Source organism: Solanum pennellii, chromosome 4 (assembly GCF_001406875.1).
Source record: "Solanum pennellii chromosome 4, SPENNV200".
Classification (NCBI taxonomy): Eukaryota; Viridiplantae; Streptophyta; class Magnoliopsida; order Solanales; family Solanaceae; genus Solanum; species Solanum pennellii.
Genome location: NC_028640.1, coordinates 67,228,188 through 67,242,521, shown reverse-complemented (window position 1 = coordinate 67,242,521; position 14,334 = coordinate 67,228,188). Strand labels below are relative to the sequence as shown.

Below are 14,334 nucleotides of genomic sequence, written 5' to 3'. Positions count from 1 at the left end.
TAACGCTGAATGACTTTTTTTTAAGCTAGTGCCACGTAGGCCGAAAAAGGGTAGAAATTACTTATAAAATAAGTTCACGGATAATAGGACCTTAGTATAGTATAAGTATGTCTTCAAGATTTCGGGCATAGGTTAAAGGAGTACTTGTGCATTTTCCTTAGAATAAACACAGAAACATATAAAATATTGTATATTTTTAAATCAATTTAAACTAATCAATTTTTTTTTATAAAAACGTTATACCTAAACCAAACAATAAAATAATATTTTGATATTATAAAAATTAAATTGTATAATAATAATGTTAATTTAATTTGCTCGAATAAATAAGTTAATTATCTGTATCATTCTTTTTAAGTTATACATTACTAAATGCAAAATAAATCTTGTTAGTTATTTTAATTTAAAACATTGTCATATTTTAAAATATCCATGTAACACACAAATACATATGTTAATAGATATTAAAACATAAAATATAAACAAAAGAATAATAACTTAAAGAAAAAAGACAAAAGTAATCAACTCCATATAACCATACTTACATAAAAATATTCTTCTTTTTTTTCAATTTTTCAAAATTTTACTTTTTACAAACGAAATAAAGTAAATTATTAATTTAAATAGTGCACATCCCTATATTAAATAGGCACCATACCTAAAGACCTCCTTAAATGTGGTAGGAATTATTAGTTAGTATATTTAAATTATCAAATAGTGTTTAATTATCTTCTAATTACTTGCCCACTTCATATATATTTGCACGATCTCATTTAAAGAGAGTAGTTTACATGACACATCTGTCACATTAAATTTAATTTTGTTCATGTGATATTTTTCAAAGAAAAATTATCATATTTAATTTATAAAATGCATGACTTTGAAGAATTTTTTCGGATCAAATTAGTAAAAAACTTAGCTAGAACTTTACTATTATCAGGCGAAAATATTATTAGAAGAAATAAATTATTGATCAACATGTAGTCATAATATCTAAATAAGATATATTAAGAATTAAGAAGTTTGAAATTTTATTATTTTGCTAAAACTTTTTATTTCACGACATAATATTCCACAAGTTATATTGTAAAAACATAACAAGTTATGTTGTATTGCATAAGTCACTCCAGTCCCTTAAAATATATACATAGTAATGAAAAAATTCAGTTTCAGAACTCACAAATCATGTCATATGTAACTCAATTTCTAAAAAGAACTTATAATGAGCGAAAAGATCAAATTTTAAATTGCTTTAGTCAAGACTTAACGTGTGCACAAAATAGATAGACTTAATAACTTAGATGATTGATTATATGAATTTCTATTTTATTAGTGAGAGTTACGTTTTACCCTCCACTTGATAATCTCTTCCCTATTTTTCCTTTTTTCCTATCTCCATGGTTTTTAAAGGAAAAAAAAAAACATGTGGGTTATATTAGGCATGCCAAGCTAATCTAAAAAGTAGTTTATTCTTGACAATTAGGAGTAATATAATTAAAGTAGTTTATCCCACAATGTAATATTAGTACAAAAGTTTAAGCTATTAAGGCATGCCAAGCAAGTTCATTTTTCTTTTTTCTTTTTTTTTTTTTAAAATTGCCAATTTAGTCAAGGCAATTTAGGTGTGTTCTTAGCTAAATTTTGGAATTGAAGCTAATGGTTGTTGTGATTTTTCTTTTTGCAATTTTTTGAAGAGGCTGAGGAAACACAATTCCAACTTTTTAGGTATATATTTAGATCTTATTTATTTACACTCAATGAAAGTCTAAATATTTTTTAATTAAATTTTATGAAAAGAAAGTTTTTGTTTTTATAGTTGCCAATAAATGAAATTAGGTGCTAAAACATGATATAATTAAGAAGGGAAATATTGACAGCTCTTTTTAGAAGTTTGGTATTGAAGATATGAAGCCATTTTTAATTTAAGTTTTTGGATAGGTTTCAAGTCATAAATGTAGAGAGAGATTAGAGTGACACGTAAAATATTTCACTTTTAGCATTTGTACATTCTCCATAGTCACCTACTTGAAATTAATTGTTTTTTTTACCCAATCCAACCCCATCCCTCATAAAAAAAAAAAAAAGGGAAATAACCCGAGGAATCTTGTACTTGGCTCTGTTCGTCACTTAAATCATTTTATTTATTACTTTGGCAAATAAATCCTTAAATTCATTCAAACATAATATTTTAAATCTTTTTCTCATCTAATGTATGTGCGTGTAATACACTTATTTTATACATGAAATACCATGTCATTTTCTAATAATGTGTCATTATTATTATTATTATTATTATTATTATTATTTCAATAACACGTCAAAAATTACATTTTAAAAATCAATGATATTAAAAAGGATAGGGAAGAAGAATAGAGAACAGGGGTTGGGGGTGGGATGGGCTGAAGAAGAAATGAAGAAGAAATGGTTTGGGATTTTATTTTAAAATTATAAGTATTATTATTATTATCATTAATATTATTATTATTATGTCTTATAATTTTAATAATTTTTAAATAAAAGTATTGTATTTATTTGCTTTAAAACGCGTGTGGTCACACATTTTCAAAGGGGTTTAGAAAATAGAGTTTTATTGAGTTTAAGGGTTCATTTAGCAAAGTAATGAGTAGAAGGGTTCAACATACAAACAGAGCCAGGTACAGGGATCTCTCAGGTCATTTCGCAAAAAAAAATAAAAAAAAATTGTTTAAGATAAAAATTATTTTTCTAAAATGATTTTCTACTTTCTAGCAAAAAGTAAAGATATATTCTAGAAAATATTTGTAATTCACCAACCGAACACAAAAAAATATTTTCAACTCATCATCCAAAAAAGAGAAAATAAGCCAAAAATTCACTTCTTTTCCAAGAAAACAAGTTATAGGAAAATATTTTCCTTTGTACCAAACGCACCCTAAATAGAAAAATGAAGACGAGGGAATAACTCGGATGGTAAATCCCCCTCACTTTCAACCTTTAAGGTTGTTAGTTCAAGTCATCAAAGGAGTAAAGGTATGAACTCCTCGAGGAGGGGTAAATCAAAAAATAATAATACAAAAATAAAACTATGAAATTAATGTGTACTAAGATCTCTCACTCGCTCTAGCAAACGAGTATCAATCAATTTTTTTTTGGTTTAAATGGTATACGAAAAATGTAATTGGAGGGTTAAAATGAAACAAGATTGAGTTGAGCCGGTAGATGAAATTTTGGGGCGGGATTGTGTATGTGTCTGGCCTTTTGTGGATCTATCAAAAAAACATTCCCTTGCCTAGAGTTCATTTCTTTTGTGGCATTACACTACCATTTAGTTTCAAACATTACATTAATCTTTGTTCTTCTCAAATTTGTGCAACATAACTATAATTTAATCTTGAGCAAACAAATATTTCCCATTATTGATCTCAAAACTCAAATTATATACTATACTATCTTTTATTCAACTTATCTAAATAATTCTCGTTCATTAAAAAGATAAGATAACATAAACTGAAAAATATTGCACAATGAAGTTTTGACAAAGGCTCACCTCTTTTCTCAGGATTCATAGATGGAGAACCAAGAACGGGGAATTTTCTGTACCTGAGAAAATGAAGTACAAATTTGAAGTTCGTCAAGAATGAGACTTTTATAGGCTACTAAGTAATAAGAAGAGAAGAGTTGATCACATAAGAAACCACGCCATAAACAGGCTCATCGTGCTCAACTTCAATTATTTCAGAACAATAATTACTGATGAAAATAAAACTTGATGTAAGGCACATTTAGAGACTGTTTTTCACTAGGTTAAAAATATCTTTTAGCATTATCGATTTGATCATGCAAAACAATGTCAATCAATCACAGAGAAAATTTCACTTTCAGAAAGAAGATAACTAAACAGGAAAAGCTCTGTAAGGCATTTGTTAGTGTTGTATGATGTGCTGAAAAAATTTAGCACTTAGCTAGTGTACTATGCTGTATTGCAAACTGTCGAGTGTCTACAGTCTACATACAAGCCAGAACAACCAGTCAATAACTGGATCAAAAGGACAGCATTCTCGTTGTCTCAATATCACAAAGTTGAAGAAGGTATGCCTATAAAACACAGGAATGCAGCAAGAACTACCAGAAATAAATAACTTTTACAAGGAAAGAAACACCCTAAATTTGAAAAAACGCTTGTCAAGAATCTTTTCTGGTCAATAGGAGAATCTCTACATTTAACACTTCCCGTTTAAAACTGATTCAGTCATTTTTGGTTTCACTGTTTTATCTTCTAGTCACTTTCCAGTCATAAAAATCCTTCTTTTAATTGAAGACACAGATGTTTATTTCCATTTTGAGGTCATTACAGGTCTCAGATTTAGTTCCCTGTCAATTGATGCATTCTGGTATCTCTAAGTTTCTTTCTTGCACTATACACAGTGATATCAACCAAAGGTTAAGGTTGTATACAGTTCCAGTCCTTGATTTATGCCCTTGTCCTCAATTTTATACAACATGAATCAGCTGAAGTTCAACTAAATTGATGCTATCTTCATTAACCATGTTCAATGGAAAACTTTTATGTTATTTTGAATGGTAGTACTTGCAGATATTTGAGTATCTGGAGGGGGATATAGCATAAGCAGACATGTTTTTCCCAATCGTCGTCCTTGTTTGAGATGGAGGCCTTTAGAAGGCTCATAGACTGGTGGCAGAGGCTATATTGAGGGATCGAAGCAGTGAAAGAAATAGGAAGAAGAATGGCAATACCACATCTACTGGTTACCAATGATACTTGACATCTACTTTTCGCTGATGATAGTAAGAGGATGAATACTTTATACAAAGAATTTTTTAAAAAAAGACAATAAGAGGAAGAATGGCTATATCACATCTTTTTATTTGTTTGTTGATGATACATTAATTTTTAAAAGCTCTGTTTTATGTAATTATCTTTTGATAAGCCACAGGTGGACAGTCGATATTTCTTTAGGATATTTATTTGGTTTGAAGCAGCTACAGGACTTTGCATCAATTTATGGAAGTTTGAGTTGGTACTAGTGGCGAGGTGCTGAATATTTCTGAATTGGAAAGTACATATGGAAGTAAGGTGACAACACCATCACCGAGATAATTGGGTTTGCCACTAGGGGAAAATTTAAGGACAAGGGAATAGAGGAATTGGTAGCAGAGAAATTTGAGAAAAAACTTAAAGCACAATGGGAAAGAAGATAGTTATCTAAGGGTGGGTAAATCACGTAATCTCATATTCCCTCCGTTCCAATTTATGGCGGTGTTTGACTCCTTACTGAGTTTAAGACAGAAAAGAAGACTTTTGGAACTTGTGTTCTAAAAAAACTATTGATATTTGTGCGGCAATAAATAATCTCATCAAGGGTAAGGTAGGAAGTTTCAAGTTAAATTGTTTCTAAATAAGGAAGAATGACATTCTTTTTAGGATATAGTAAAAACGAAAGCATGACATATAAATTAAGATGGAGTATCCCATATACTACATGTTTTGACGAGAGATCACACATGGGAAGGAAAGGAAGGGGAATAGAAGCAAAAATTGTTAGATTATTAGAAGATGAAACTTCAAATGGCAGAAGGGATGAAGGATACGAAGAATCCATGTTTTTAGTGACATAAACGGGAAGTGGCTGTGGAGATCCGCCCAAGAGGAAAATACATTACGAAAAAATAAATTCACAGATAATTCATGGTTCTCCGGTGAAAAAATAACCATGCATGGGGCGAGTGTATCGACGGGGACTATGAATGGAATGTTACACATACTGGGTATGCAGTGGGTAATGCTGTAAGAGTGCTGCACAATTCATTGAAAGAAGTCTGACAAAAAAAACACTATTATAAAGGAGACGTTCGCATGGGCTTAGTAATTGAGAAATGATATGGGTGCTACAGTGGAGAACACTTGAGACAGGATAATAAGGGAGTCAGATCGGATAGTGTTCTCCGAAGAGATATTCCGATCATCATTGAGAAGGAAAAGATGAAAGGAGGATTAGATGGTGTGAAGGCGAAATATACAAAATCACACTGCAGGGAGCTAACTGAGGATGAGGGTAAAAATGTGGTGTGAAGAATGTTTGGGGTGGTAAAGCAACATGGAAAGTATTTTGTTTTCACATATGTGCTGTTAAGGAGCAATATTGACAATCTGATAATCTTATAAATGGAAGGAGAAATGTATTGAGTTGGTGTTGTTTGTACAAAGAAAGTGGGAAGAGCACTGAGTATATTTTGTTCCATATCATTCAATGTTGGAAGGGCTTCACCAAGTATAGTTGAGGAGGCAATTACGAGTTGGAAGCTGTGCGGAATTGAAAAAGAACGAAGGGCTATATGGAGAACTACACAGCTCTATATGTTTTTTGGATAGTGTAGAAGGAAAGAGAATTGGTCCATCATGCTGAAAGAAATAAAAGTAACTTCATTTTTGTTTTCATTTAGTCTTTTGGTGTAAATCAAAGATCCAACTTGCATAGATGATTGGGATAACTTGTTAGTTAAGTGTGATTGATCCAGTCATTCTCATTGAATATATTCTTAAAATCAACTTCCTGTGGTTTTAATGAAAAGTTCTGATCTATCAACAACAACAACATACCCAGTGAAATCACACAAAAGTTCTGATCTATCAAGAATGATTATCATAAAAGCAACAATGAGAAAGAAGGCAAACTAACATATAAAGTAAATACTCAACTATTTGTAGACATGTGAGCTTCACAGGTTACGGAGAGATAAGATTCTACATTACCTTTTAATCTTCCCGTCTCACTCAGCATCTCTCAGCCTTCAAACTCTATGATGAGGCATCCAAGACATGGAGATGTAATATGAGTGATATCTGCTACTGGACAATCATTGTTCCCTAGAGATGTTTGTGGCTTGATTAAGGTGTATAAAACTACTACTCAAGCTGAAAGAATTATCTCATATTGATAAAGTTAATGCCTCTCTAAAGGCCAAAATACAAACTATAGGTTTTTGTTAGATGCAACATTCTGAGTTCTATGGAATTGCTCCAATTCTGCATCCTGTAACAAGGTGAGTATCCTTTTACCCTTACTGGTTCTCCATCATATGCATGCGGAAATTTTGAACTTTGGAAAAGCTTTTATCCCTTTTGATGCAATAAGCAAATTCAGACCTTGAAAGTCACTTAAAGAAAATCCACATCAATAGCAAAAACAAAGTTGGGCTTTGCCCATTGTATAATCAATTTTAAATTTTGCTTTTCTATCTGTGCACTAAACTCGTCTGTTAGCAGCTATTACTCCCAGTTGCAACTGATTGGCATAAACTTTTATCCCATGTATCCTCTGTCAATAGCCTCAACGTTGAATAAATGCCGATGTCCTTACTACCACAACTAAGAATTTGGTTTGCTTGGAACATGATTACACTGCTGCGTACACTAATCCAACTGTAACTAGCTACTTTGTTTTCTATTCTCTCTTTCATCTCCTTCCTGACCCGAACAAGGCTCTCCCATCTTCCCCTGGACTCGTATACTTGCGCTAGCACCAAATACGGCAGAGATGATTCTGGTGCTAACTCCATTATCTTCCCTGCAACCTTTTCAGTTGCTTTTAAGTCCCCATAAATATCACAAGCAAGAAGTATTGATTCCCACATTTCACTGTTGGGCTCATGAGGCATATTTTGTAATATATCACCGGCTTCTTTAAGTTTACCAGCCCTGGTCATCATGCCCACAACACAAGTGTAGTGCTCAATGCCAGGTGCAATTCCATATTCCTCTTCCATTGAAGAAAAAATAGATATACCTTCATCGAAAAATCCACCATAACTGCAAGCTAACAGAAGCGCAGTCAATGTTATTCGATCTGGTCGACCACCTAGTTCAAGTAGTTCATAATAAAGGCTGAGTGATTTGGTAGGTTCACCATTGATCGCCAGCCCAAAGATTATGGTGTTCCACGATATTAAATCTCTTGTTAGTAGGTCATTGAAAGTATTTGTGGCAGAATCAATCAATCCATATTTACAGTACATATCTACAAGAGAAGTGGAAACAACAGGATCTGATACAAAGCCTAACTTGATGACCAATGAATGAGCTTGAATCCCCAGATCCACAGGGAAGGTTGTAGTACAGCTAAGAATGCAGCTGAGTGTAAACTCAGTAGGTCTAATATTTTTCCTCAAAGTTAGGAAAAATAGCCGCAAGGCGTTTTCTTCGAAATTGTTCAGTGCATAGCTCGAAATCATTGAATTGCACAGAGCTATATCCCAAATATTTGAATACTTGAATATACGAGCTGAATCCTCAATACTGTTGCAGTTAGAAAACAAGTCAATTGCCGCACTTGAAACAATCGTGTTGCACAAAAATCCCATCTTTATGCAAAGACATAATATTTGCTTACCCTTCTCCAAACTGCGCAAGTTAGAACAGCCAATAAGCACTGATGACATTGTGAACTCATCCGGTGAATATCTGCAAGCTCTCATCAAAGAAAAATAAGACAGAGCTGTATCTTCATACCCTGATTTACAACAGCCCGAAATCAATGAGTTCCATGAAATAACATCCACTGTCTCCATGGCTAAAAACACAGCAGTAGCATAGTCTACTAAGCCAAGCTTTCCATACATATCAATCAGTGAATTCCCAACCACTACATTAGACAAATCCACACCATTCCTTAGCATATTTCCATGTATCTCCTTGCCATGGAAAGCAAACTCTACATACGAAACCAATATCGAGTAAGTATATCCACTAGGCGTAATACCATACTTTTGCATTTCCAAGAAAACACCAAAAGCATTCTCAAACAACCCATACCCCGAAATCATGGAATTCCAACTCACAACATCTCTGTCAGGCATTTCATCAAACAATTGTCGTGCAGAATGCACATCACCTGACTGAACTAGCACCTTCAACCATATATTCCAGGACACAACATTCTTGTATGGTATTTCATCAAAGACTTTAAAAGCATCAATTTTTGTACCAAACTTGCTATACAAATCAAGAGAACAATTACCCAAAAAGGTATTCTTGTTGAAACCAAGTTTAATCAATTTCCCATGAAGTATTTGCAAAGAAGTGAATGAGAAGCAGTGGGTTATGAGACGAGAATAGAATGAAAATGACTGTGTGTGGTATTTGTAAACTTTTTGTACAAAAGGGTACATACAGCTCCTAAAAAGATGGAAACTACTGAACAAGAAGACAAAGAGCAGGTATGTACTACTAATCTTACTATATAGTAGTAAAGACTCGTCGCAAGTATTATCATGTGAACCTATAACACAAGTAACTTTAAAATCTACTAATTGGGTCCTCTTGGATCATTATTGGATGATATTATGGATAACTCGGACAAGTTAGGAGGTAGAAGTAGCTTCTTGGAAACACTTCAAGAATTTATTGTGGAATGATAAACGTTATAGCCTTAAAATTAGACATGACAAAAGCTTACGATAGAGTGGGATGGATATATGTTCAATCTTTAACTTTTGAAAATGATTTTCCATGACACTTTCGTTAGCTAGATTATGCAATGTATCACAATACCTACTTACAAGTTTTATATAAATGGTGAAATTGTTGGGGTTGTACAACCTAGTAGAGGACTAAGACAAGGTGACCCTTTATCTTCATATTTGTTCATATTATGTGCTGAAGGACTTTCCAGGCTTTTGAACCAAGCTGAGGAGCTAGGATAGTTGCGTGGAATAAGCCTAAGAAGGGGTGATCTTACGATGAATCATCTTTTCTTTGCTGATGACTCCTTTTTATTTTGTTCAGTTTTGAAAAATCATCTATATATATATTTTAGTAAAAATACTACAGAGATATTATAGCGAAGATAGGACAAATACATAAAGATAATTTGGGACTTTATCTAAAATTACCTACGATAGTTGAAAGATCAAAGAAGAAATTATGCTTGACTTTATCAAAGAACGAGTTAAAACTAAGATAAAATGTTGGAAGAGTAGTTTTTAAGGCTTGCAGGCAAATAAGTCGTGCTTAAGTCCGTACTTTCTTCTATTCATTCATATGCATCATCATGTTTTCAATTTCCAGATAACTTAGGTAAACGACCTCAAAATGGAATTTTGAGAGTTTTATCAGCTTCAGAATGAACCAATTAGGCCAGTAGCATGGTCGACACAAGTATCGAGGCCGTTGGTGCGAGTTTGAACAATTAGGCGTTTTAGCCTTTGAAATTTGGCCTAAGGTCAACTTTGGTCAACATTCTTTGAAAACTTGCTCTTAAGAAAACTTTGTAAGCGCGCTTAGCTTCGAAATGTCGAGTTGGGTCTATAATGACCTTTCATTCGCTCTCGAGGTCTCCGGACTCATTCCGAGCCCCTTAGTGAATTTTGGTTAAAAATGGCCTTTGAAAGTAGGGTCCACTTTTTTTTTAAAATCAAGATAACCTCTAATGGAAATTCTGACTGCACCATCGAATTCAGAATATCTAATTTAGTGGGGTAACATAGTTCGTTTGTGCGCATGGGATTCCGAACGAATTTCGAGTACCTCGTCGGAGATCTTAAAAAGATAGTAAAAACTAAAATTTGGTGAAGCCCTTTCAGCGACCAGAGTTTGGGCTTTTATTGACCAGAATTTTGGATTTTTAACGACCTGTTTCGCCTTTTATAAGCCCCAACCCAACTTTCAACCCTTTTTTTAGAAGTGTGATATCTTGAGCTATAGAGCTCAAATTTGGGCGAGATTCTATAGGGCTAGGTATTGAAATTTTTACACGTTGGTGAGCTCCGAAGCTGCTTTGGGACCTTCGTTTGAGGTAAATTCTGATTTTCACATGCTGTCATGGATACTTTGTGAACCATTTGTGGGATATTTTGGGACTTGATTTCTCCCTCATTCTAAGTCCAAATTCGATGATTCCAGTGGATATTTTAAGTAGTTTCTTTAGGAGAACTTCGTAGTTTTGTTGGAATTCCCTGTAGACCGCTTATTTTTGATAAATTTACTGATTCAACTGATGTACCATTACTTAGAGAAAATCCGAGTTTTGGTGGTATGTTGCTATTGTGTTGTTTCCGAGCTGCGAATTGTGTCCCATTCTGGAAAACAAGTTCGGGGAGCTATTAAGAACCTATTTTTGGGGTTAAATTCTAGAATTTTCAGCGTGGATCCTACTTTCACCGTTTTGAACTCAAAATTGGTCTGTGTCTGTTTCTTGTGATTTTAGCGTCTAAACGATCATTATAACACCGTGACTCTAATTTTGATAGCATAGCAGCATTTTGAGGCCTTTCGGAAAGGGAAAGCTTCGGAGAAGTACTTTTTTTAGTGCGCCCATGATATCCTATAGGTAGGCTACGGCTTTCCTCTCTTAGATTGAGCTCAAGCATGTGAATGCATGTTGATTAGTTGGGATTTGAGTTGGGTAGTCATTGAATCATGCATAGGTGTTTAGAACATGTTTTCAGCCTATGTCATGAATTATCGGGTAACTATGAGCATGCTTTGTGTTATAAATTAACCCTTGCTATGTGGAGTACTTGTTTGCTTGATTACTGTTTATTTGAAACATGTTGGGCCTTAGTATAAGTTTGACTAGGGATTGCCTTAGAAATGCATGATTTAGAATTGGTAGAACTTAGTTTTGCCCCGACGTCACCCGACCGGCTTAGATCCTTGTAGACTAGTGTAGCAGAGATGTCCTTACTTCTTCGATGTTACGACTTCTCAAGTTACATCGGCGACACTGAGTTCCCGCTCCATAATGCGAAGTTGGTTTTCGATTTGGTTCCAAGAATTTACATTGTTTGGCTAAGTGTGGATGGCGTTTCACGAGAATTTATGATTATGGATCGATAAAGACTCTTTCAGCAACTATATTGGCACCTTTGTCGAGCATCCGCATTCAAGGTCCGGCCTTAATCTCATCGATAATTTTTTAGGGGCATTTGGTTCAAGGTCCGGCCTCGAGCACCCGCATATTGATAAAGAGCAACCGGTTAGAGGTCTGACCTCCGTTATTTGATACTTGTGATTGGCTACTTGGCTAATTCTGGTAACGTCAGTTCGAGGTTCGACCTCCGTACTATCAGATTCTACTGATTAGGGTTGACGTTCTGGTTCGATGTTCAACCTTCTTAGGTTCTCATATGTAGTTCTCTTTAGTATAATTGTTTTGTATACACATCGAGCTTATGGGGGCCCGTTCAAATTTTTTATTTAAACTTAAGCACGAGTGTACCTTCTAGGCTTATGAGGGGCTATTTAAGTGTAGTTAACTTATAGATTACTTTAGTTGGCTCTTTCTACACTCAGGTGCATTCCATTATTACTTATACTTCCGTCTTGACCTTTGTTTCTGTTATTCCTTCTTTCATATTGCTTTTACTTTTCAAGTTCAGTCGCCCTATGATGCCTTCTTGGTACCTGTTGTTTGGTACTCATGACACGCTCTGCATCTATTTTTGTGATGCAGGCCCGAGACCAGTAGCCATCATTGATCGAGTTTGGATCAGTCTGATCTGTAGACGAGGGTGAGCACACAACGTTTTGTATTATTAAAGTCCCATCTTTGTATATATATAGACTTGTCTTTTACCGTTCGAGACTATACAGTTTCTGTGGTCCACTTTTGGGACTTGTACTCATTTTGTTGGTAGCTCTGTACTAGTGAATTCTATGTTATGGGAGGGATCTTTATTTGTACATATGTTTTGGTCTGCTTTCGTTTGTTTATATTGTTATCTTAAATTTTTCCTACTCTTGTTTAGTTTCTACCCTCAGACCCGTTACTTGTTGTTTCGGGTTGACTTACCTACTGGTGGATTATAGTAGGTGGTATCATGACTCGAGAAATCGGATTGTGACACTCCATCACCACTTATTTCCTAATGATATCAACTATATTTTGTATATCCTAATATCTAGTACCGGAAATTCTGATAAAGTTATCTGCATTATATAAGTTCTGGAAAGTATGAGGTAAGATCTAGTTATCAACTAGCAAAAAGCGTAGCTAATAACACTGACCATGGAACTGAAAAACCTCAAGCCAGTGGCCAATCTTTCCGAAAATATTTTTGGACTTTCTTATGGTCACTTAAAATAAAAAACAAATACAACCAATTCCTCAGAAAATGCATTCTTAATGTCCTTCCTGTTTGTGCAAATATTTCTAAGAGATTGCATCAACATTGTGATGTTTGTAGGGTCTGTGGCTTAGAATCTGAAACAGTGGGTCATATGTTTTTTAGTTGCCCAAAAGCACAACTTGTATGAAAGTTGGCCCCCATTAATTGGCATAATTTAGAAAATGTTATGAATTTTTCAATATGATGGAATAACTTATTTTGTAATACATGTCAATATCCAGAGTCCATTAAACTACTAAGATTAAGTGTCTTTCTTTTATGGCAAATGTGGAAAGCGAGAAGTTCATTATGCTTTAATGGTCGTACATATGAACCTAATGACGTTGTTAATAAAGCTTTGTTTGATTTACATGAAACTGACGATGTTGTGAATAAATCAGCAGTTGTGAATCCTATGCCAAACAAGATTTATGATGTAACATTACTTTGGCCCGAGAGGGGGTTGTTGTTTTCATGATGCAGGGCTACAACTGGAGAAGGAAAAAGCAAGCATCAGAATGGCGGCTATAGATAGCTGTGGACATTTGCTTCATGCCTTTGGTACCCCTATTCAATTTGTAGGGATGTCCATAACTGTTGAAACACTAGCAATTCGGGAAGCTATGGAAAGAGCACTACAAAAGAGTTGGCCAAAGGTTCACATACGATCAAATGCAAAGAATGTCATACAAATTAAATGTTGCAAAAGAAGTTGATAACATGTTGGGAATAGAGACCATTTGCGAGGATGTCTGGCTATTGATGAAATCTTTTGAAGAAATCGAGATTATATATATTCCTCGAACATGGAATGTATTAGCATAGCCCATAATCTAGCGAAAATAAAATTAGTTTGATGAATTTTTTTTTTAGTGAATTAACTTCAAAGACATTTTGTGGCCAATAGGTTACATAGAATATTTTGTATCAATTTCAATAGTTTAAAAGTATTTTGGTCCGAAATGAGATGGTATGTTTTCCTCTGGTCAGATACACACTGAAAAGCCTCAAGTCAGCTTATCCTAATCCAATATCACCTTTTCACCATCTGTTTGAGTAGTCATGTTACCTGGCTCGATGGATAGCCACATACAATGGCTCTTTCACACACACTATGAAATTAGTAGCATTCGTGTAGATGGCAACGATGCCTTGGCAACTTATAGTGCTATTCGTGCAGCTCGCAAAATGGCAATTAAGGAACAAAGGCCAATATTAGTAGAGGTAAAA

General features: G+C 34.3%; 1 protein-coding gene across 1 annotated transcript; it reads right to left on the bottom strand.

The window, feature by feature from the left end:
• Positions 1-3,413: 3,413 nt before the first annotated feature.
• Positions 3,414-9,749, bottom strand: LOC107016287 (pentatricopeptide repeat-containing protein At1g43980, mitochondrial). The gene is given in 3 exon segments (XM_015216781.2): positions 3,414-3,579; positions 6,752-9,179; positions 9,182-9,749. Coding segments are annotated over 2 exon segments (2,010 nt in total). The 5' UTR covers positions 9,270-9,749; the 3' UTR covers positions 3,414-3,579; positions 6,752-7,257.
• Between the last annotated feature and the right edge of the window lie 4,585 nt (positions 9,750-14,334).